This window comes from Amphiura filiformis, chromosome 11, assembly GCF_039555335.1.
Source record: "Amphiura filiformis chromosome 11, Afil_fr2py, whole genome shotgun sequence".
NCBI classification, from domain to species: Eukaryota; Metazoa; Echinodermata; class Ophiuroidea; order Amphilepidida; family Amphiuridae; genus Amphiura; species Amphiura filiformis.
Genome location: NC_092638.1, coordinates 59,463,543 through 59,489,770, shown reverse-complemented (window position 1 = coordinate 59,489,770; position 26,228 = coordinate 59,463,543). Strand labels below are relative to the sequence as shown.

At 38.5% G+C, this 26,228-nt stretch overlaps 1 protein-coding gene across 1 annotated transcript in view; it reads right to left on the bottom strand.

Annotated features, from left to right (window-relative positions):
- LOC140163820 (uncharacterized) overlaps positions 1-26,228 on the bottom strand; it is a 45,626-nt gene that overhangs the window by 3,229 nt on the left and 16,169 nt on the right. Inside the window, exons 5-19 of the mRNA XM_072187136.1 lie at positions 25,721-26,008; positions 23,549-23,715; positions 22,798-22,951; positions 21,686-22,012; positions 21,120-21,299; positions 20,015-20,190; positions 19,401-19,509; positions 11,595-11,750; positions 10,786-10,919; positions 8,072-8,165; positions 6,425-6,489; positions 5,090-5,596; positions 3,609-4,198; positions 2,519-2,662; positions 6-260 (exon numbers count right to left, since the gene is read on the bottom strand). Coding sequence (XP_072043237.1) covers positions 134-260; positions 2,519-2,662; positions 3,609-4,198; positions 5,090-5,596; positions 6,425-6,489; positions 8,072-8,165; positions 10,786-10,919; positions 11,595-11,750; positions 19,401-19,509; positions 20,015-20,190; positions 21,120-21,299; positions 21,686-22,012; positions 22,798-22,951; positions 23,549-23,715; positions 25,721-26,008 — 3,218 coding nt within the window. The 3' untranslated portion in view covers positions 6-133. The remainder of the gene's footprint in view (positions 1-5; positions 261-2,518; positions 2,663-3,608; positions 4,199-5,089; positions 5,597-6,424; positions 6,490-8,071; positions 8,166-10,785; positions 10,920-11,594; positions 11,751-19,400; positions 19,510-20,014; positions 20,191-21,119; positions 21,300-21,685; positions 22,013-22,797; positions 22,952-23,548; positions 23,716-25,720; positions 26,009-26,228) is intronic.

Sequence of the window (26,228 nt, the reverse complement as noted above, 5' to 3'; positions counted from 1 at the left end):
AATGCTCATATGGTACTCAGAAAGGAATCCTCTCGTGGGGGATTCTTTGGCTGCACATCCAATGCTGATGCAAGCTTAGTACAGTTTATGGCTCAAGGCACACTGGTACCCAAAGACCTGAATGTAACATTGTTTATATAGTACTCAGGAATGAGTCCTCTTGTGGGAGTTTCTTTGGTTGCACATCCAACGCCGATGCAAGCTTCAAGTAGTCTGTAGCTTTTAGTCCTATGCCGCTGTAGTCCAAATAGTGAAGGAACCTGTGCAATGTGGAAATGAAAAGAGAATACAATTGATAAAATCAAATTTGTATGTGGGTGTTTGCAAAGATAACAAATGAATAAAAACAAGACAAAGCACATATCGACTGCTAAGTGCCAAAAGTGGATAAAGACAATAGCTGCAATGTGTAGAAGAGTACAATATACTATATAAATGTGCAAATTGCCAAATGTTCACAGGGCAGCTATTGCACTTACCCACTTCTGGCACTGAGCAGTCAATATTCCTGTTTTCATGCACAACATGGAGTACTGCCAGAAAGCACCTTAGTCGACTACTTCAACTTAAAAAAGCACAATGAAACTATACCATTTTTCATTCTGATGTGCCAGTGACATCAATGCATTGAAGCAGCTGTTTTGCCTGCGCACCTATATGCGGCATCTTTAAGCGTATGCACGCCAGCACTTTGAGCGAACGCTAGCGATTTGAGGCTGTGCGAAATGAAATGCACACTGATATCACTTCTACATCACGGTGAAAAATGATATAGTACATTGTAACGTATGAAACAAATAAACATTTTGGATTTTTTGTTTGACAAAACCAAGTGAATACTCACTACAATATTTCGTCCTACTCGTCGGAGGACTTCATCAGGTATGACTGATATGGTCATCTGATCCACTTTCCCGGCAAACAAGTTTGAGTGATTTCGGTTTTCCTTAGTCTCTTTTGCAGACTTCAGTAGTGGATCATAGACGTGACTTAAGAGGTATGTGCCCTCCTCTCTGTTTAGGGTCTTGGTGCCCGTCTCCTTATTTCCATTGCTTCCCGCACTTCTCTAGACCTTTTATCGTGTTCCCGTCCAAGGATCTTAGATTCTTCCCAGTCTATAACATGGTTTGCCCGTTAACGGATCTGAAATTGCTGATTTTGTTTGTTCCATTTCGGATGTCTTTACGTTCAGAGCGGTGTACTTTTTCTCACTTTCGCCTTTTTGACTTCTGCCTGGTGTTCAGCTAACCTGGTACCTAACATGCGTGAAGTTTCTCCTACATAACTGAGGTCACAATTCTTGCAACCAATTTCATATATGCAGTTACCGGTTTTTGCTTTCTCCCGTTTGTCTTTTGGATGGACTAAAATTTGCTTGAGGGTGCGGTGGGGTTTCATAGCCGTGTCAACTTTGTGTTTCTTGAGGACTCTTTGGATACGCTCCGAAAGGCCGCTGACGTCTGGGATGACCACCATACCCTTGCTCTTTTCCTCAGTGGTCTTACTTTTCTTTGATCTTGATTTTTCAGCATCTTTGTTTTTATTATGCATTTGGTTTTTGACTCTGTCCATCGCCCAATCTGGATAGCCACAAGTTTTTAAGGCTGCACGTACACGCTCTTCTTCTTGGGTTCTGTCTTCCGTTTCTGTTACTACAGAGTTCATGCGGTCGAATAATGTTCTGATCACACCCATTTTTTGGTGGAGAGGATGTTCTGATTTGAAATTAAGGTACTGATCAGTGTGCGTCGGTTTGCGGTACACTAATAGCTTAACTGATCCGTCTGGTTTCCTAACAATGAGTGTATCTAAAAATGGGATTTGGCCATTTTCTCTTCTTCAAAAGTAAATTTTATGCTCTCAGTTTCATCTATGGTGTTCAGATGGTCGGTTAAGTTTTGCACTTGTCCTTCTTTTACTATCTCTAGCACGTCGTCGACATAACGCCGCCAATACCGTGGCTTAAACTCTAATGGGGCAGTCGCGATGGCCTGCTGCTCTAGGAATTCCATGAAAAAGTTGGCTATGATGGGGCTAACTGGGCTGCCCATCGCGGCACCAAAGCGTTGCCTATAAATGGTGCCCCGAAATTCAAAATAGGTTGTTGTTAATATGAATTCAAGCAACTCAATTACTGGGAAGAATCTAAGATCCTTGGACGGGAACACGATAAAAGGTCTAGAGAAGTGCGGGAAGCAATGGAAATAAGGAGACGGGGCACCAAGACCCTAAACAGAGAGGAGGGCACATACCTCTTAAGTCACGTCTATGATCCACTACTGAAGTCTGCAAAGAGACTAAGGAAAACCGAAATCACTCAAACTTGTTTGCCGGGAAAGTGGATCAGATGACCATATCAGTCATACCTGATGAAGTCCTCCGACGAGTAGGACGAAATATTGTAGTGAGTATTCACTTGGTTTTGTCAAACAAAAAATCCAAAATGTTTATTTACTGAACAAACCTGATGAATCTATTCAATGAAGTATGAAACAAATGTTTAACATGATGAATGTACCTTCTTTTGAGAGCAGCCTCCTGTCGCCATCTTTCAGATCTACAAATCTGCCTCACTGAAGGTAGGTAATCACACGTCACTGATTCATGACTACAGTACACATGGTTTGGTAATCTCTCTAGTACTACTGGATACACATCAGGGCTGTGGGGAAAAATAAAGCCATTATATAAACACACCATATTTTCAGTATTTCTTCATGTGAACTTGACAAATTTGTCTTGAGGAAAGCAAAATCAAATCCATCAAAAAATTAAAATTAAAATTTATGTAAATCAAGTTTCTTATCACAAGATTAATTCCAAATGTATTCCTTTGTTCTGGTTTACAATGCATTCCGTTGGACCATGAATGATGGTCTTGCAAGCTTATCCCACTAAAATGTATAAAGTAACTTCATTTTGTTACTTTACAATTATTAGCCTTGTATGTATTATTGTCTTTTATTATTTGGGAGATGTTGCGAACTGATTTATTCAAGGACTATTTATCAGGCTTTCCAGCCATTCCTCCATAATGTCTTGTTTTTGTAAATCAGTTTTTGATGTTTTTGTAAAAGACTTTTAAATATAGAAATAACATTTATTTTTATTTTAACCAAGTGTCCATGCTCTTTGCTTAACTACACTTCAGCTTGGTGGGACTAGCTTTGCAATGATGATTTAATTTAGCAATCAGGGACTGTCTTTTGGAATTTGCAGGAGAGCATTAAATAGCTCCTCTGGCGCCTTCAAGGAGAGCTGTTTAGAGCATTTACAATAGAATGCAAGGAGAGAATGTTCCTACTAAAGAGAGCTAAAACTCTATCTCCTATATCAGATTTAAGGAGAGCAGTAGTAGAGAGCAATTGCTCTTGCTCTCCTCAAAAGACAGTCCCTGTAGCAATGGACTACTCTAGCTGAAATCCACACCCCCTATGGAAGACATGACCTTTCTTCACACAGGGAGTGTGAATTTCACCTGGGGTTACCTGAATGAGCTACTCCATTTGAAATCTACACCCCCTGTGTGGCTGTGTGGAAGATTATAGTCATGTCTTCCATAGGGGAGGGATGGATTTCAACTGGAATAGCCCAAAACTACTCCTTACCATCTAGTCTCCTGAGCTCGTATCCTCAAAGTGTTAATGTCCTCAATGCATGGGAAAATGTCTACACCATCATCTTCCGTCTCCTGTTTACAGTCATTACTTGCCGGTTCCTCATCCTTTGCTTGATTTTCAGATTTAAGTTCCACCTCTGTTAACAGTTTTTCGTATCTTCTCCTACAAGCACCAAAACTTAGTACCTCTAATGACGACCTAATCTTAGACCGCAACACATGTTCATGATGGCTAGCGTCATCCTCCTCCCCTCCAGTCAAGTCCAACATACTTGCTTTCAAATTGGCCTCCCACCATCCCTGGTTGCTAGGGCATCCAAATGGGGGCATCCCATCATGCAATAGCGGGAAAGTAGCATCCATGAAAGACAAATGATCTAGATATTTTGCCGTGGTTGATACTAGTTTCTTTCCTAGGTTTGGGGTATTTGATGAGGATGCGGTGCCTGTAAAAAGTGCCTCCATAGGATGTTGTAGTAAATGATAGAAATTGTTGTAGGTTATCTCCGATTGAGTTTGATGTTGAAAAGTCTCTGCTACTGATATTCTTGATGAAAGAGTCGTCACCAAGTCTGGTAACTGTGGATTAGAATAGAAATATTGAGTTGAAAATATAAAGTGGGATTTTTTTTTTTGGAATGCTTTTTAATCCAAAGGATTTTTTGCTCTGAAAGTACCTTGTTCTAAACAGCCTCTAATATGAAACTGTCATTTCTCCAAAATGCATCCCCTAACAGGTTTTTTTCTCTGAAAGGTTATTATTCTGAAGGGTCATTGCTCCCAACAATCAGCACCAACCTCAGTAAAAAATTTGAAAATGAAAATGAAGTTTCCTATCATCTCATAAAATTAATTCCATACCATGTATTTCTTTGTATTGAATGCATAACTTTGGAGCATATGTTCACACTATCTGAACAAAACATATCTTTGGCGTTAAATTTTACTGGGTAATGAGAACTAGAATTACGCAGTTTGTAATTAAGATGGCCCCCACAACAAGGTTGGTAAATATAAAGAATACTATCACAAGACCAAGTTTGAAGTTGATCGGTGATTGCGTTTAGCCAAAAATTACGTGAAATGGGGAATGAAGCTGTTGATCGGGTCACACCCCTTTAAAGGTCTACAAAAAGGTAATTTCTGATGCATTGTCGCATCATGATGAACAGCCCATTTTGATTTTTGTGAAATTGGTTGTAATTTGCCAGGTGGTACTGGCAGCTTAAACCAGGTCGGACCAGCCATCTTGTTTGTGCAACAGGTAGTTTTTAGATCTAGGCTAAACTCCTGCAAGTTTCCAATTATATCAAAACTTCTTGCTTGCTGTAGGTTTGTGTTACTTTGATACAGATAACTGAGTTCAGTGTCATATGGCTGGGACAACAAGTGTGTGCATTACAGGCATCTGAAATATGATTAATTCGTTTGGAAAGTCCTGTTATTTTAATGTTTGTAACAATAACATACCAGTAATGTGTCCAATACGCTGTTATCCATAGAAGTCTGATCACATATTCCCATTATACACTCCAGACAAGAGTCATATCTCACAGCCTCACCCTGTAGCATCTCTTCATACCTCTTTACTAAATCAGGATCTCTCCCTTTTGAAGCATTAGTATCAGGAACTCTCCCTTTAGCACTACTGTAGTATTGTCCTATAAGATTCAATTTGCTTTCTACATCATCACATTGTTTCACAGAATTATCTGTCCTACATGTTGTATCATCTGATACATGTTCCTTGTCGTTTGAATTAGTTCTAGAAACACTATTCGTTTCCATAGCAACATGTTCTGTACTATCTTTGGCAACTTTATTTAGTCTGGCCCCTGATATGATCCAATACTGTAGAGCTATGATGCTCTTCCTGATGTCACATTCTAGGTGCTGAGCTACAAGTTTCATGTCCGTAGGACTGGTGAAGACATTCTCAGCTAATGCTATTAGCTGTAAATGGGTTGCTAGTAGGGTCTGAAATGAAAGAAGTACAGGACTCAAATGAAATGCATTGGTTTTACAGGTTATATTAAAATATTTTTTTAATTCTTCTGTGGCCTGTGCTGTGCATCAAGCATATTTGAGCATGGAACTGATAAACAGTTACGCCGATTGGCTGATCAACAGTCATGACAATAAGACGGTAGACCTATTGGACATCAGCACAGATTGGTGAGTAGAAGAGGTCACCAACATGTACCCGGACCACAGAAGAAGTTTAAAATCATTTTATTATGAATGCTTAAATTCCAATTCAACACTGCAATTCTATGCAGAACAGACTTATTGCGACTCCAGAGTGTTCAAAACTTAAAAAGAATGATGAGTTTAAAACTTCAACATAAAGCTGCTTATGCAAAGAGCAATTGAACTGTATGTTCACCCTTTTTTTCACATCCTCTTGATCAAATTACCAAAAATCTTCAAGAAACAAACTTGACCAATCTCACCTCATTATGTCACATAAATATTAAATTCTAACAAGTAGATAAATAAATAGTAAATAATGTGGCACATAAAATATGTCCCGTCAGAAGGGCATTTACATTTTGCAAAAGGTTAACATTTCCTGCACAGACACACACAGCCATACATCAGAGCTCTTTAAAGCTCCCTTTCCAACCTTCTTTACAGTCAGTCAGCCAACTTTCAAACCAAGTCCTTCAGAGCCAAATTCTGAGAGCACCTACCAGGTAATAACAAGGTCCTGGGTTTATAAACCACCAATTGCACTCAGTTATTGCTCTTTCAAATGCTTATTTCCATGTCTCGTGTGTTCTGTTACTATGACAACAAACTTACCTGTGAAGGTCTTTTGAATAATAATGATTCATAATTCCCAACAAAATTGGCAGCAAATTGAGGGTCTGAAACAAATACAATACAGAGGGTAAAAATATTAAATTAACTTTAGAAGCAGAGGTCAAGCTAGGTTGCATTTTGTGAATGTTTTTTGGATTTTTGCACAAGAAATTTGGGTTTTGATGAAGCAGAGGTTTTCTGGTGCAACATTTTGACTTTCTGTTCCGGAAGTAATTGTTTCCATGCCAAATACCAGTTAGATGTGCTGTTGCGAGTAACGATTTCTGCGATCTTGTTTAATTTCACAACACAAAACCATACCTAGAGTATAGTCTAGCAAAATCGCAAACCCAGATATCAGTTTGGCCATGTTAGGCAAAAACCTTTGCTCACATCATTATTGTCGTAATTGGAGCGTAAATTTGCGTGATAAATATTCAAAATAAATAAGAAAAAACAAACAAATGCAACTATACAACAAGAGTTTTGTTCAGAAGATGTCCAATTCATTCAAGGGGAAGATCACATGATGAATTCTGCATTGTGTGTGCAGGTTATAGATGCTAAAACCCCTACTAATCACACTAAAAGCCATTTATCAAGCAAGCATATATTTTGAAAATTTTCATCCCCCATACAATACAACAGTTCTACCCATTGTAAATGCCAATTTACTTTCAAATTCCCATCAAATTGGGCTATTCCATTTAAAATCCACACTACCCCTGTGGAAGATTTAGCTTAAGTTGGTCACAGTGGGAGTTTAAGTTTCAAATAGAATAGACAATTGGTTAACTTCCATTTGAAATACTCACTCCAGTTGTGGAAGATATATAGCCATTATAATAATAATAATAATAATAATAATAATAATAATAATAATAATATGGAAATTTATAATGCGCAAGTATCCGTCAGAGCCGCTCACTGAGCAACAACAGGAATATGACCACAAAGGGGAACATGATGAACAGAGCAAATACAGATAATATACAACATACCAAGAAAAACATTCTACACTACAAGTCATCAGCAAAAGCGATATTAAACAGATGTGTTTTTAACAAAGATTTAAAAGAGTCCAAAGTATTACAGTTTTTAATGTGAATTGGTAGATTGTTCCAAAGTTTAGGAGCACAAATGACAAAAGAACAGTCACCAAAAGAGTTGCTAGATTGTGGTTCCTGAAGAAGATGAAGATTGGCTGAACGAAGTCCAGTGCGCCCAGGTATATAAATGTGCAGAAGATCGGCGATATATGATGGTGCAAGTCCGTTTTGTGATTTGAAAACAAAAGTGAGGATCTTAAATTCAATGCGTTGTTCAACAGGCAGCCAGTGCAAGTCAATTAGAATTGGTGTGATGTGCGAACGTTTCTTTGTGAGAGTGATGAGGCAGGGGGAGTATGGGTTTCAAAATGATTAACTCTGTCCAATTACATTTGAAAAACATACTCCTCCTGTGCATGACATTTCCAAAATCTTCCACAGGGGTAGTGTGAATTTCAGCTGGAATAGCCCAATTAGGACTTGCAGCAGTAGCTGCTGAAATAAATAAATAAAATAAAAAAGAACACTTTATCCCAAAATCAATTTGATATAAGCAACTCATTTTGCTTTGAAAATAATACAAAAAAGAAACACTCACCACTTGTGGTTAATATGATGGGTCTTTTGGTTGTTTCCATAAAACTAGCAATAGCTGCAAGGAACCCCTTATCTTCTTCAAACACTACATCAATCTGAAATGAACAAAACATGGCTGCTGTTAAGTGTCAGCATAATAGGTAGACCCCAGATGATATCTCAATCATACTTGGATGAAAGTCCACCTTTGACAAAAAGCCTGAATAAGCCTGAAAAACAGTGTGAAGAATACCACAATGGCTCTATATAAACTGGGCTGAAAATAAAGAAATTGCTTAAATCTGGACTACAGAAAAGCCTGAATTCAGGAAAAAGCCTGAAAACTTTCATTCCTGAATCATAGTGTAACAACTATTCGCCCAAAACACTTGATCTAGTGGACTTTGACACTAGGTATTTAGCCCATCCGAGTTTTGGTTCACCATATTTTGACCAGCCCTTACTTATTTGGTCCAAACCTTACTTAATCCCATATATTTTCAGCCAACAGAAAAATTGACCTTCGCCGAATGATGCTTGACTACATTTTAGTATGCGGATTAAATATCTTTTAGAACAAAATATTTTGAATGAACTGTACTTGGACAAAATATTATTAGACCAACTGTATTGGACAAAATAATTTTGTACCCCAGAATAACTCATACAAATGATTCAACAAATTTGGAAGAGTTCCATGATGATGAGGCTTTTTGCAGGAGACACTTTCTCTAGTTCTCATCACTATCCCTACATAGTCTACAAACTGAAAATTATAGCATTGCCGCAAGATGTGAAAGCAATTTTTTTTCACTCCCATAAAATCTATCCATGAACACTTTTTATAACATTCGGCTGAAGCCAGGCGAAGCCCATAGTGCTAAATTAAAGGGATGCCCACCCGAATATGACGGGACAGGGATATGGAAAGAGGTCCGATTTTAGATGTACGAGGGGCAGTCAGTATGTTTTAAGAGTTGACTTGTGACGTCATATGTGGATTGATTTCATGGCATTTCTCAATGATTACATAAACCCTGTACCTTTGTCTTTCAAACAACACATGTAAAAATTATATCATACAAATGATTACGTAACAGCATTAGCATAAAATCAATATACTAGGGACACTGCCAAATCACGCAAAAAGGCGGGCCTTTTAAATTACAGAAAAAACACGTGTTTACAATGTCCGAAAACAGCAAAAGTACAAGGTGCATATAGCTAGTTTTGGGCAGGAATAAACAATAGGTCCTCCGTTTGCATTTGGTAAAATATGAGACGTGCCATTAAACTTTGGTGGAAATGGGACGTCTGGAAACTTCAACAATTTTAGGGCTTGAATGGAAGCAAAATTATTCTGCAAAAATGGCGAAAATGAAAAAGCAGTTATTACAAATGACATTAATTATCTCCAAAATGAAACAGACTAAAATATAAAGACTGGTCACGTGTGACAGCTGGTACTCAGTGCGATGATAACTGGTGCAAATGAAACAACAATCTGCATGCATGCGCAGGTGGGATGACTGATACAACATGGTGGAAATGCACGAAAATTGCTAAATTCCATGTAAATAGGGCCTAAAATATTACAAAATGCTATGAAAATTGTAATTTAAATATTCATATGAATTTCTATGGATGATCTCAACCTGAAATGAACAGAAAAGTTTTAAAAATAAATTTCTCATTTAAACGATGGCCTCTCTCTTTGTACCACTACTTTTTGTATAAATGTAACAATGGTACAATAACAATTATATTTTAATCACGGATTCAAATATTTTCTAGGGAGACTCCCGTTTAAATGTTTGGAGATTAGTCAACAGAACTGGCAAAAAAAATTAAATTTCCACGTTTGCTATTTTTGGCAATATCAAGATTTTTAAAGAAAGAAAAGCCTTGTTTTTGTCAAAAATAAGACATATTTGACCACGCATTTTAAATAAACTAAAACCTTTACAGCCCAACAAACATGGTTTAATGAGCTGCTAGTTTGTGTTCTATTACTGTTCCAAAAGGCAGCATTCTCTATTCTTTAATTCCCGAGAAAATATAGAAAATACAACAAGACCTCATTTCAGCCTCTTATTTCCCTTAACAAAAACGCCTCAATTTCACCAGGTGACTCTAGACCATTGACTTTATGCTAATGCTGTTACGTAATCGTGTGTGTGATAGAATTTTTACATGTGTTGTTTGAAAGACAAAGGTACAGTGTTTATGTAATCATTGAGAAATGCCATGAAAACGATCCACAAATGACGTCACGAGTCAACTCTTAAAACATACTGACTGCCCCTCGTAGGAGGAAAACAGGAGCACACGGAGAAAAACCTGCGAGGATGACTATGGATCGTCAACCAAACTCACATGTGGCAACAAGGGGAATTGAACCCGCAGGGATGAAAGTCCACTTCAGACAAAAAGCCTGAAAAACAGCATGAAAATGACCAGAATGGCCCTAAAACGGGCTGAGAAATTGCGTAAATCTGGATTACAAAAAAGCCTGAAAACTTACATCCCTCAACCAGGGTCGCAGTGGTGAGAAGTGAGTGAGAAGAAGACCACTACACTAACCCATCTCATGCTTGAATTCTCCACATGCTTTCCCCAATTGTACCATTTGTGATGCAGGAAATCAAATTTTACAAGCTGAAATTTTTTTTCATAAACAATAAAAAAAAAATAGTTTCTCTCATTTGTTTAAGACATACTATATTTGTAACTCACCTCTTCAAATAGGATGACTGATGCACTGGGTATTGTTTTCTCAACTGCAACATCTGTCTTTTTCTTGGTTACCATGGTAACAGCAGGAGGCTCTTCTTTACCTTTCTTAGCTTTGGATTTAGACTTGGATGAATCTGAAATGAAAAATTAAAATTAAAACTAAGTTTGAATTTATTCTGATTTAATAATGGTTCTTCATGTAAAGGACAAATTGTTCAGACCAAAATTGTTTTACAAAAACATTTTGCAACTGAAGCCTTCATTTCAGTTCTCACTCAGTTGTACTAGACAAATATCTCTTCACATATTATCTCACAATTTTGGGCAATTTAAAGATCTAAACGAGAAAATTGCATTTCTATATTGCATCAGTGTAATGCCTGTACCTTGACACACATCATTTTATTAACCAGGGCGATTTCACTTGGAGATGCAAAATGATTTATGCAAATGTTGTTTTGGTTTTTTTAAAGATTTTGTAAAACTCAATTTTAAATTTAGATGTCATGTGAAAATGTTCAAAAGTGTACAGAGCATAAAATTGAAGTACAAATATTGTTTTAAACCTATAATCGAATCAAGTAAATTTCCTTCAAAACATTTCTCAGAATATCATGATTTTACGGCAAATAAAAAAATAAAATAAAAAAAAGGAAATCAAAAATTCATTTGCCTTTTCAGTTGAAATGGATGCGGTAAGAAAAATGACTATGCTCAGGAGATTTGAGAAATTTTTCAATTTAGCCTTATAATGTATTGAAACTAGTCTCACCAACTGTCATGAAATGAAACATCTATAAAATACACACCTTTTGCCGCCTTCTTGTCGTCTGCAGCAGCTACTTTGAAGAAATTAGCAAACGCTTTAGGGATGGGCGGTTTCTTCTTTTGCTCTGCTGCTTTCTTCTTCTTTGGTGACTTCCCTGGTGACATCTTGGGACCAGGAGTGAAGAAACTATTTATACCTATCAAAACAATTGAATATATTGTACTTGTTTTCAAAATTATTGAAGTGTCAATTGCTGCTACTCTGAATTCTAAGCACATCCCCTTCCATCTGCTCTGTGTCAGTCATACATGCAAAGTTTTTGATAGAGGAAACCTATCAGTACTTTGTGAGGCAGAAAAGAAGTGTGATGTATTACCGAATATTATATACCGCCCAAGACTACTTAGGACTGATTGACTGATTCGCCGTTCACCAGAAATAGTAAGTGCATAATATTTACGATATCCAACATTGGCGGCGAGATAAAACCGTTTTAAAAGACTTTTGCTGAAGGAATTTTGGTATTGGAAGGAAGCTTAAGTGTTATAGACAATAACAAACACCAGTGGAACTTTTGTGATCAAGGATAAGACGGATTTTGAACCATTCGAGTTTCATGCGGTAAGCTTACCTTTTGCATTTCTTGAGCAGACGACATTTTGCAACAGCGGCGGTATCGCGGTAGTATTTGAACACTGACGAATTTTACGAACTTTACGGATACGATTGTAGTAGTATTTGAACACTGACGAACTTTACGGAATACGATTGTAGTAGTATTTGAACACTGACGAATTTTACGAACTATACGGAATACGGTTACTTGTTTCTCTTGTCACGATGGCAAAACAAACACCTATTTTTCATGAGTTTGATGCACAAGACGGCGATGTGGAGTGTTACTTGGATCAATTACAACAATATTTCATTGCGATGGACATTGAAGACAATGATGAAAATGCAAATAAAAGAAGAGCAATCCTTCTCTCCAGTGTGGGTACAGATGTGTACCAAACTTTACGGGATCTGAGTTACCCGCAGCAACCAAGTGGTAAGACTTACAAGCAACTTACAGACATGATGAAAAATCATTACAGACCACAGAGGTTAGTTGTGGCTGAGAGATTTCGATTTCATTCGACCAAACAGGCAAGTGGTCAGTCAATCACTGATTATTCTACGCAGTTGAAGAAGATGGCAGCGTTTTGCGAATTTGTGGGGATCAGCTAGAACAAAATTTACGAGACAGATTTATTTGTGGTTTGCAATCAGAGAATACACAACGGAAGCTACTATCCCGTAATTACACATTTAAAGAAGCGGTTGACATGGCTCTGGCGGAAGAGGCAGCACTGAAGGATGTACGAGATATGAGTGCCCGGGGACAGGGTTCAGTCAACAAAATTGGTAAGGGAAACCAATATCATAATAATAGATACAAGAAACGTGATCAACAACAGCAGACATGGCAGAGTAAACCAAACACGAGTGGTAACCGTCATGACCGTAAGCGCTGTGATAGATGTGGATTGAATAATCATACGAGAGATCAATGCAAATTCAAGACGACACTTGCTACAATTGCAACGAAATGGGTCATTTGAAATCAGAATGTAAAGCTCCGAGAAGGAGGAAGCAACCAGCAAGTAATTATGTTGATGAAGAGGAAGACCGTGACGATGATGAATATTATGGTACCTTAGGGGATTCTACTTTTATGATTGAAGGTGATGACGATGTGCAAGATGGAGATGGAATTCATTACTCCAAACCGGCAGTGATGGTTCAAGTTAACGTTCAAGGTATACCGTTGAATATGGAGGTAGATACTGGAGCATCATCATCAATGATAAGCTACAAGGTCTTTGAAAAACATTTCAAACATTTGCAATTGGGGCCAGTAGAACGTCCTTTACATGCATATTCTGGCACACCGTTGAATCTTGCAGGACAGATTATAGTTGATGTTAAATATGATGGTCAGACAGCACAGTCGTTACCCCTCGTAGTCGTATATGCTGACAGATATGCACCCCCATTGTTTGGTAGAGATTGGTTGGCAGTCATCAGACTTGATTGGCCAAGTTTGTTTCCAGAAGCAGGACTATACAGCATCAGTCATTCATCAATGGACAAGTTGAAAGGAAAGTACAGTGAGATATTTCAGTCGGGTCTAGGCACGGTGAACGGAGTGAAGGCGACGCTTCACGCCAAGGAGAATGCAGTTCCTATTTTTCACAAGGCTCGCTCTGTACCTTTTGCACTACGTCCAGCTGTTGACAAAGAGTTACAACGAATGCAAGACGAAGGCATTATTTTTCCGGTAGATTTTAGCGAATGGGCTACACCACTAGTTTGTGTACCGAAGGCTGACGGAAATGTGCGATTGTGCGGAGACTACAAGGTTTCAGTCAACAAATCCATCCACACCGATGAATTTCCAATGCCAACACCTGAGGAGGTTTTCAGCAAGATGGCAGGAGGTCAGAAGTTCTCCAAGATTGATCTGAAGTGTGCATATCAGCAAATGTTATTGGATGACAAATCACAAGAACTTGTTACGATAAATACGCAGAGAGGCCTATTTCGCTACACACGATTACCGCTTTGGAATTTCTTCAAGTCCAGCGATTTGGCAACGCTTCATTGAGCAAGTGCTTGCAGATCTTGATTACACCTGTGCCATAATGGATGATGTGCTAGTGTCTGGCAAAGACGACACAGAACATCTTCGCAACGTGGAAAAAGTGTTCCAGCGATTTCAGAAGTACGGTCTGAGAGTCAAACCGGAGAAGTGTGTGTTCATGGGAGACAGAGTAGAGTACATGGGTAGGAGGATATCTGCGAAAGGCATTCAAGCGACTGATGAGAAGATCAAAGCCATCAAGGAGGCACCAGTACCGCAGAATATAACAGAGCTAAGATCGTTCTTAGGCATGGTGAATTTCCAAGCGCAGTTTGTTCCTCATCTATCGACTGTAGTTTATCCACTGAATGAGCTACTTGGCAACAAACCGTGGGAGTGGACAGAAGCTTGTACAACGGCATTCAACACAGTGAAAGAAACGCTCTCATCAGATAAGTTACTTGTACATTACGATACCAAGTTACCATTGGAACTAGCAGCAGATGCTTCACCATACGGTCTAGGTGCAGTAATTATGCATGTATTTGACGACGGTTCACGACGAACAATTGCTTATGCATCAAGAAGCCTCAACAAGCACGAGAAAGGTTATGCACAGCTGGATAAGGAAGCACTGGCAATGATGTTTGGATTGAAGCGGTTCCACAAGTATCTGTATGGAAGATTCTTCACAATCTTGACGGATCACAAGCCTTTGGAACGGATATTAGGACCGAAGAATGCCATACCAACGCTTGCTGCACAACGTCTACAGAGATGGGCAATCACTCTATCAGCATTCAACTATGATCTCAAGTTCATTCCATCTAAGCAGAATGCATTAGCCGATGCATTATCACGTCTACCTTTGCCTTTTGTGGATGAAGAGACCGACGCTATCTTCAAGGTGGAGGATAAGTTATTGGACAGTTTGCCCATCACTAGTAAGCTGATTAAACAGGCAACACAAACAGATCCAGTATTGTCTAGGGTATTGGAATTTACCAGAACCGGTTGGCCAGCAGAAGTTGAAGATTTACGATACAAACCATATTTCCACCGCAGATACGAGTTATCGATCGAACAGGACTGTATTCTGTGGGGATTGAGGGTAATCGTTCCTGTGAAATATCAGAAAGATATCCTGGAGGAGTTACATGTTGCACACCCAGGAATGGTCAGAATGAAAGAAATGGCTCAGTGAGTTACGTATGGTGGCCTAACATGGATCAGGAAATTGAACAAACGGTTCGACAATGTACAAGTTGTCAGCAAACGAAGAATAGACCAGCTCCCGCCCCATTGACACCTTGGATGTGGCCCGGATCTCCATGGCAACGAGTGCATATTGACTATGCCGAGAAAGATGGTCGTCATTTCTTGGTTATCATAGACGCCTATTCAAAGTGGCCAGAAATCATCCTGATGAAAAACAACACTACAGCAAGCTCAACGATTAAAGTGCTTAAAGATTTGTTCAGCAGATATGGATTTCCGCTACAAATAGTCAGTGACAATGGTCCACAGTTCCGAAGTGAGGAGTTTCAGCATTTTCTGAAAGTTCATGGTGTGAAGAGTGTTAGAGTAGCGCCATATCAGCCGTCAAGTAATGGTGCTGCAGAGCGTATGGTGCAGTCTTTCAAGAGGAGTCTAAGTTCATCTAAGGATAGTAACCAAAGTTTGCAACAAAGGCTAGATAACTTCTTGATGATCTACAGAGCGACAAAAGCATGCAACCACTGGTAGCACACCAGCCAGTTTATTTCTGGGCAGAGAGATTCGCACACGCTTGTCATTAGTACGGCCCAATTTACAAGATGCAGTGACAAATAAGCAGAGTGCACAGAAATCAGCACATGACGTCGGTACCAAATACAGAGAGTTCTTCCCTGGAGATTCTGTTGTGGTCAAAGATCTTCGCAAAGAGGAAACTTGGTGGCCTGGTATCGTGGCAGAGCGTACAGCGCCCAAGTCGTACATTGTGGCGCTTACGGATGGAAGAGTATGGAAACGACATGTAGATCACTTACGGCGTGGAGAGGTGATGCCATCACGACAAACTACTCAAAGCAATTTGCTACCAGCTACAGAGAGTGATTTGCCAATAACGCCATTTCAAGGATCAGCTCCAAGTGAATGGACTGTCAGAGAAACAAGTCCAAATCTTCCGTCCCCAAGTGAAAGCACTAGTGACAAGACACCGGTAGATGTAAATGTTCCAAGTCTAGCGATAGTATCTCGCGGAACTGTTCCGGAAGCAGCAGCTCAAAGAAATGCACGGTCAAGTCCATCATCGGTGCCACGTCGCTCGCAGAGGAATGCACGGCCTCCGCGGAGACTAATTCAAGAGCTGTAACAATGTCACAGAAGAATTATGTATATACGTTTTAAAAGTTCAACTGTTTGGAGTTATGCACGTTAAAAGTTCAACTGTTTGGAGTTATGCACATTTTTTTCATGTTTAAAAGACATTAAGAAGTTTTACGCAGTTGTATTCATCGTTTTGGAAAGATAAGGAGGAAGGAGATGTGATGTATTACCGAATATTATATACCGCCCAAGACTACTTAGGACTGATTGACTGATTCATTGTTCACCAGAAATAGTAAGTGCATAATATTTACGATATCCAACAAGAAGCTTGGACTACGTGAGGCATTAATTGCCCAAATGCCAGCCCTGAAGTCTTTCTTGAGATCATCCAGTAGAAGTGTTGTGTTCGTAGCACTTGAGGCACTGAACAAGCTTGTCATAAATGACGGCCATAAATCCTCCCAATGGGAACTCTTTGACAAAGAGTTGAGTGATGCTGGTAAAACCAAGAAGCACAGCCAATTCAAGGAACGTCGCTTTGCAAAGCTGGGGTATTCTGCAGCTAAAATAGTTTACCACCTTGAAGACTACCAGGCAGTCCTTGAAAGTCAAATAACCAGTTGGTTCAGGCTTGCCGCATATACTTACAGTGCGAGTTTATCCTTATTGGTTTGAAGCTTTTGGCATAGGACACTATGAATAAAGACGAGGGGGCCTACCGACTGGACAAAATTTATGACCAGGTCATAAATACTCGGCAACAAGAAAGTTTGGTGACGTCATCAAAACCAGACAGAAGTGTTGCCGGTGCTAAAAACATCTAGAAACACCAGTACCAGAGTGAACAAGATTCCTGATAGGAATTGAAATATTGTGAGTTGTATCATTTTATTGGATCTGAAAAAGAACCTTTATCAATCTTATGGTTTACATACGCCGTTACGCTTCCATTTCTCAACATGGTAGAACAAGCAACACAGGCCGACTTGCTACAAATACTGCCCCAACTTCATCAGGATCTTGCATCAATGAAAACAGATACGCTTACAAAATATCACGTCGAGTATTCATTTGAGGTTGCAAAACCAGCTACACCAGTTGAAAAACACATCATTGATGAACATGCTGCCACTGACCTAGCAACCCAAAGGGGTCGCGAATGGATTTGGGTTATCAGATGCTTCCAATTCACTCCGTGCAACAGCTCTCAACACCATAAACCCATCAGATCTACATGGCCTGCCAACAAACAACCTCGATTGTGAGCGCAATTTGGCCAAGTTCGACAAATTGGCAAGAAGATCAGCATCCTGTTCAAATATAAAGTTTACACTTTACAGCCAAGGGGATACGAGATGAAATGACAGTGTACAAAGCTGAAGCTGTATATGTAAACAATGCTACACCTAAATCTAGCAAGAGTGTTAGATGCGCGTGTGAGACAAAGTGGACTGAAGAACAGAACCAACTGACAAAGGAGCGCTTGGAGAAAGCTGGGAATGCTGCTCTCAAGGCAGAAGAATCTGTTCATCTCCTACTTCATAAATGTAAATCATGGGGTGCATTTACCACTATTGGTGAATTGGAAGACTTCTTCAGGAACACATCCAATGATGATACTCTCAAATCTGTCATTAGAGCAGAGGTATCTTACAGAAGACGAACCTCACCACGTGATTTCCAAGCACGCCCAAATCTGTACAAGCTGAATCAGATTTCTACAGTGGAACTTAAGGTCAACTTGACCCTTATTCTTACATCAGAAGCAGAAAGTATCAATGAGACACCACATATGCCTACTGAGGCAGATATGATACAGATCTTCAACATCACTGAAGGTGACAAAGAGGTCCATGCTACCCCACACACAAGTGCAAGTCCAACTGTGACAATACCTTTGAATAACACGCCTGAACAAGAGGTTTATGTTAATGAACCATGTATTGTTATTTAGGATATTAATGATACCAGCAGGCAGTGGTATGTTGGCATTTGCTTAGAAGACCATGATGATGGTACCTACACCGTGGATCACCTTGAGCGGTGTGATCCTAATGGTGATGGGTTACAGTGGAGATACCCAAAACGAGCGGATATTCAGAAAGTGGACTTGCCACAAATTATACCATGCAACATCATTGGATCATGGGATCTCAGTAAGCGCATTATGACATTCAAGTTGGACAATTACCACATGATTGATGCTCTTTTTCAATCATTCTACTGAAACACACAATTTGCTTAACTGTGGGTAAGCAAGATTCTGTATTACAGTTTTTGAGATTTAAAGGAATGTGTACATAAATGCATGCTCTGAGTCATAAGTAATTTATGCAAATGTTCATTTACATTATGTTTTAATTGCTTTAGTATCTAACAAGCACTTTAAGGAAGTTGAAAATAATGAAAGGTTGAAAAACAAAATGATATGGTATATGGTTCTTATCCCTACCCCGAACAATATGCAAAATACCAGAAATAAAGATTTTGAGCACTTTGTTAAATGTTTCAAGTAATTTTGACATGTTAATTTAATTTTTTTGGTTCAAAAACATATATATAGACACCAAAATCACATTAATATGACTGTTTCAATATCTCAAAAAGTAAAAATGCTGATTACAACACCTTTGTGTTGAATGGTCACATAATTAAATGTGATGCAATTATGTAGCAAGTCAGATGTCATGAAAATTTACAGGGTTGTAGCTACCAGAATCTTAGCACCGGGCTGTAATTTACAGAATTAGCTAAATTTAGCAAAATATTTTTGGCAAACATTTTCACAAAATATTTTGTCAATACTTTTTTTCTCCCATATTTTCGGGTACCCGGATTCCCGTCCGAACAAATCAATCAGGTACCCGAGTACATAATTACCCGTTACTTGAGTGCCCTAGTGTTTACCTGTCTTGGAGCCTGCTTTAGTCGCTACATGATGAGATTGGGTAGCTTCACCTAAATCAGCGAGAATTTGTCGACCAACTCGACGTGATGAGGCATTGACTTCAATTACCTATAAACAAAGAAATAATGAAAATTATAATAAATAAATCTCTTTTCTACGATGTCCCATATGCATTCCTTATCCAGACTTTTTTTATACGGATATATGTTATCTGGCTGTTTGAACTTCATTGGAAAACATGTGTTCTCAATGCTCTTAAGCATTCTGAAGGACCTATCCATCACTACAAGATTCCTATTGGAGCCACCTGCACAGGTACACCATTGCCAAGGTACCTCTGCTGGCTAATCCTGTGCAGTAGGAGCATTGGTGCTCTGTAGGTACTCTGTGTGTACCAGTCAGGTACCTTGTCAACGGTGTACCTGTGCAGGCAGCTGCAATAGGAATCTTGGAGTGTATATGTTGCATATAGCACTCGAATACAAACAAATTCATTTATCTGGATTTTTCTCTTATTTGGCCAATGCTTGGATCCATCATTTCTGGATAAGAGATTGGACTGTAGTACTGTTTACAGATCTTCATTTATTAATCTTTTGGGTCATACCCTTACCTTGAATCCATGTTCCTGGGCACAAGCATACACAGCAGCTGTTTTGCCAGCTCCAGTTGGCCCTGTGATCAGCATGGTATTGCAGAGGAAGTCTTCATCATCTGAATAGTCACTGTCACTGTCTGAATAGTCATCACTCATGTCAAAATCACTATCACTGTCTGCAAGGTCTTTATCTGAATGGTAAGATATTACACTATAATTAGAGATATTGTTTGAAGATGTGACGTGATCAAGCAAAATGAGTCTGAAGTCGGTCATATACAATTTTCAGTTTCTTATTGGATTTGCAAAGCTACATTTGCAGCAAACCCCATTGAATTTGGACAACTAGTTCAAAAGATATGAACAGTTATAGAATTTCCAAAACAATTGGAAACAAAAGGAAATATTTCCTTTATTTGGCTATGTCTCAAGATCAATATTTCTGACTGACTTTGCTTGATCACATTTTTTTACACATCACACATGTGAATAACAGGCCTAGAAATTTGGTGAGAATTCAAGAATCCATTCTTGCAGAGAATCGACATGGATTCTGGCAAGGTAAAACAAAACTCTACCCCGTATAATAAAGTTACTCCTGCATCATGGTTTACAAACTTGATAATTAACACCCTTGAAAGATAAAATGGGTTAGCAGTTGATGGGGGAGAAATACTAGAGCCAGAGGGAAAGACAAAAGAGGGATAGAGGATAACAGGAAATAGGGAGACAAGGGATGCGAGCTGAGGCAGGAACATAAACAGGAAAGAATGAGAGGCGGGGAGGCAACGAACAATGAAACAACTGTTCAATCTTTTATACATTTGGGAGTTGGTAAAATTGTTCGCAATAGAACTCGGAGGGTGGTTTAATGCATTTTGCAATTTGCATTTATTTACGAACCGTGAAAGACGGGTGACCGCTAAGGATAACTTGTTCAAGGTTGGATATTTGGGGAATAAATGAAGCTCTTTCCCATGAAATGTAAAAATAAAGAATACATATTAAGAAATTGTAGGAAACATTGCCTTTCTTTGTGGAAAATTTTACACTTTAGGCTTTCTTACACAAAATATTACATAAAGGATCGACCCATAGTCCAGAGTAAACTTGATTTTACCTCCAGATTTCTTAGCTCCTTTCATCTGTTGCTTCTTCATTTTCTTCTTCTCTTTCAAGAATTTCTTCTTCCATTCATCCAGCCATCCATTAAGTTTCTTGACACACACTGTGTTACCCATAACTTCCACTCCGCATGTTGGCTGGTATTTCTCTGTCCACTGCATGCTTGCTAGTTTTTCTGTTAAAATCAAAGAGGTAGAATAAACTTAACATCAATAGAATCTGGGTACACAGTGAATAGATATCCCTATTGTGGTTCTTTAGGGCACAGACTACCAAATGAGCACACTATTGAATTGTCTATATTTTGACCTTTTGACCCCAAAGTAAACATTGTACAAAGAGGTCACCATTGATTTTATGTTTTGGTCTCACTAAGGTCTATCATATGCAGCACTCAAATTTGCCATACCTCGTTGTTTAAAATTTTAGACATTTTGACCTTTTGACCCCAAACTATACATTGTACGAAACGGCCACCATTGATTTTTTGTTATGTCTTTTGCTGAGTCACATCACAAACAAACCAATAACACATGGGATGAAAACAATAGCCCAATATACCTGCTTTTAATGTTGCTTCATCTTTTTCTTTCACACAAGAGGCTTTTCCATCTTGACCCTTGACCTCTGACTTATCCTGACCCTTGGCATCTTTAACATCTTCTTTACTCCGAGCAGACCTCCGACTGCTTCTCCGTAACTCTTTAGTTTCATCTGGTTTTGATCTGCTTCTTCTCCTAGGCTGACTGTCAGTATCTTGACGAGAACGCTTGCGCCGGCCATTTTCATCATTGTCATCCAAGATGGCCTCCGATTTCCGTTTTCCAGAAGATGGCTGACCAGGCTTTAGCTTGGTGAATTTACCATCTCCTTTGTCACTTGCTTTGTCTATATTTACAAAGGATAAATATATTTACAAGAGGATAACTATATTTTGTGTGGGTTAGCATTAACTCAGGTACATAATCAAACCAGACAAAAATTGTTTATACATTCAAAATTCATAAGCCAGCTAGAACTGAAACCGGTCAGAATATTAAGATTTCTTGATCAAGATTATACAAGAATTACTTGCAACAAGGATATTATATTGTGTTTAATTTTAAAAGAACTGCTTGTATTGAATGTCTACTAAGCTGTTCCAATCAACATCATGGAAGATAAGACATTGATTCCAATCACAAACACACATGTGCACTTTCCATTGAAGTATGCTGTGGACATTGTCAAATAATTCTGATGTACACTATTACGCAGTCCCTGTCACACAAACATGTAAGTCTTGAGTCTGTCTAATGGGATATTTCAGTTGAAACCATTAAACCCCCTATGGAAGACAACCTCTCCTAAACAGGGAGAATGAATTTCAAATAGGGTTACCTGAATGGGCAACTTCATTTGAAATCTACACCCCATGTATAGGAGACTATGGTCATGTATTTCATAAGGGAAATCGCTTTGGCTTCAAGAGATTCCTGATGAAAATTTTGTTGTTGGGCAGGAAAAACCTATGTGTCATTGGCCCGTGAACATGTTTAAAGCAAAATCTCAAAGGTAACCTCTTGGCAGTTTTGTTTTAAACATGTTCAAGGGCCAGAAGTACACAGGAGTTGTTTCCTGCCCAATGACGATTTGATATTTTGAGAACTTCATTTTAGCAATGACATCCTCACCTGCTGGTTTGTTAGCAGGTAGTGGGTCTCCTTTCCTCTTAGCTAGATATCTCTTGAATAGCTTCTTCACTTGCACTTTAGGGTTACTCTTGCCGATATCTTCTAGTAACACCTTCTGAGTGTCAACAGAAAATTCTGGGTGTCCACTGAATGTCTGTAAATAAAAATAAATTGTTTAGTTACTTTCTAATAATGAATCCTTTGGTGTGAAAAGACAGTTGAATCCACTGGATACACTGGAGCCTGAGAAGATATCTTGCTCTTCCCAGAATCCTTTGCAAGATGACGCATTACATCAAATGACATTTCTGTTACTAGGTTCCATTTGCTTTTATCTTGAGAATAGGCAAGAAATTAATATTTTTTGAATGATCTGGATGTACTCTGTTCTTTGAGGTACATTTCATCACTATCGACCCATGTTCAATGTTGCACTAGACAGCAAATCACTACAGGATATTAAAATGGGAGAAATGCATTATGGGAAGTGTAAGATATCTTCTCAGGCCAATACCGAAGTGAACAACATTGAATCTTTCATTCGAGAGATCTCCACTGGATTAAATATAATATTAAGACCAAATTAAAAAGACTTGTTTGCGTCCGAGGTCAGGGCATAGGTGCGGCGTGATTGGTTGACCTTTACAGTATATCATTTTCGGTCTAGATGACAGAATGTCAGACGCAAACTAGTCTTTTTAATTTGGTCTCTGATTATAAGTGCAATGCCTGCAAATTAAAGATAACCTACCTTGAGGTTGACAAATTCACTCATAGTCTCCCCACCATAACACATTGTAACCATCCCCAGGGCTAGATTACTGGGCATCTTTAAGTTGTCTGGTGATGACATGCTGTCTTTAGGTAGCAACGGAAGATTGACACTTGGAGGATTCCAAAGTTGTGATTCGTCATCCCCTGTTTGAAAAAACAATATGCATTACGTGGTAAAAGTTACAAAAATTGAAATCAACATTATACACTTATTATACACCTAATTTTAAAGTGGGAACTCAGAGGAACTCATATCATACTTTTTTGCATTAATGGTTATTGTGGTTTTATATTAGTTAACCTTGCTTTTTCATTTTTTTGTGCTTGGGGTAAATGCCAGCGATTGTTTGTTTTTGTTTACCGTGCACAATATCTATCTTAACGCGGCTGTGTACTCTAGCCATTGTTTCTTTCTCAAAATTGAGTTTTTATGATATGTTTGTACCTTGTTATGTTTTTTATAAATACAAGGAATGAAAATCCAGATTTGTAAACTCCAACTGCAATATTTTAAGGATTTTATTTCACTATTCCACTCGTGTTTGAAATTGATAAGGAAAGAAAATCTTTGTTGTACCAGCAAGGTACACGCACAAGAACAACTCATCGCGTTAGTGTCGCGCAATTTGTTAACGCACAAATCGCGACGCTTATCTACATCTTGTGGCGCATCTGATGGAAACACCACGGAAGCACTGATTTCACAAAAACCTAGTGGTCAAATGGCTCCGGTTTAGCTGATAAAATGTGGGTTTTTTCAAGTTCTTTCCCCCGATTTAAATGTCAAGTAAACTCAAGTTATGAATGGATTTCGCTCAAACTTCTCAAGGGGCTGTGGATTTACCCGATGTTCACGTAATATAAGTTTCAAAACGAAAACTGTCGCATTCTCCTGTGAGATTCGATGAAAGTGCAAAATGTGACCACTTTAAACTTCAACGGCCATTATTTCAATGTTCATTTTCTCGGTAAAATGACGATTTAGGTACTACGATAACTCAATAAATACAGCATCTATAGGTAAGCAAATATGATCATCGTAAAAAGCATGATCGACTCAAGAAACGGTTTTCTCATTTTTTATATTTTGGTCTATTTCCGATTTTGGGCATCATTTTGTGCAAATAGGCGTTTTTGAATTTTAAAAAGTTCATTTTGATGCCAAATATAGTCAATATTTCAAAAAATAAGGCCAATATCAAAAAATAAAAAAACGTTTTTGGAATGGAGCCTCAAGATTGAGCTAAAAACAAAATAAAATATTTTGGAAAGAGTGTTTTTTGTTATGATGTACCTAACAAATATTGCCAAAAACTCACTTTTTGTGATTTTCTTCAAAATTGTTGTTTTTACCCCAAATCTGTATTTATATTAAGATTTATTGATGTCTTGCCTTCATAAAAATGTATACTTTTATATTTTTGCGCGAATAATTACAAAGTTATTGCACTTTTACTACATGCATGTCTGAGAGTACACAGCCACCTTAACTAGCGAGCTTATTTCCGACCATTTCTGATTAGCTGCTCAAAAGGTCCAATAAGGATCACTTTTGACACCCATGGCACAAGTATGGAAAACCAACCAAAACCTATTCATAACCTCATGAATAAATGTGAAGCATGTGATCCAATCATATTTTATTATTTGTAAAAATGCGAACACATATCGAGGTCTTAATATTTCACAATTGACCGCAAAGTGCTAAAAGTGTTCCAGCGTAAATATAAGTAACCTCAGCGTATGCCATATTATGCGCCAAACAAACTGGTCGCATGCTGGCCACTGTATTTGGATTGTGTGATGCCTTATTTGAACAGATTGTGATTTGCACTTCTGTTATTGGTCATCCCGTTTTAGCCTGTTTGACAAACTTTTGAAGAAAATTTTGTATTATTTTGTAAATTAAAGAGATGAAAGTGACGGTTATGAATGAGATTAATTTAACTTTGCTTCAGTAATATGTCGGGCATTGTGAAAATCTAAACATTTCATTTGGACCTTGGAATATCCCTCAGGGCTACCTCCGTCAGGATATTCTTGGTTCTGAAGGCAAAATGTTTAAATTTTTCACAATGCCCTCCAAATAACCAATGCACAGTTATTCACCTCTAAATACTGCCCCCCACCAACTACATTCCTGACATACCTTTCTGAAGTACATGACTAATACTAGGAAATGCTGGATACGGCGTTTCTTCCATTCTTTTCTCTTGCTCCTTTCGTCTTACCGCACCAAGTGCCTTACTGAAACTAAGAGGTGTGGTTGATGATGTGTTTCCACCCTGGCTTAGTCTGGTATCACTGCTATCTTCATCGCTGAGAATGATAAGACTGTCTTGTGGAGGTTGGGAGTTGGCTTCAATCATCTCAGCCTGTTTCTTGGCTGCAGCTAGTCTACCTTCCTTTGTGAAAAGTGGGCAGAGTTTGGCAGGAACTAAAATGGAAATGGTTTAAGCAAAAAACAAAGAGAAAACAATAACATTCCAGTAGTTTGATGAAACAAGTAAATTATCATGTACTGGCAAACTACATTGACTCAATATCCAGAAATAATTCAGTTTTGATTTGTTTTAAAATACTGTATTTCGTCAAATAAACGCCTCCGGGGGCGTTACATTTTCCCAATGGGGGGCGTTTATTCAAGGTCAATTTTA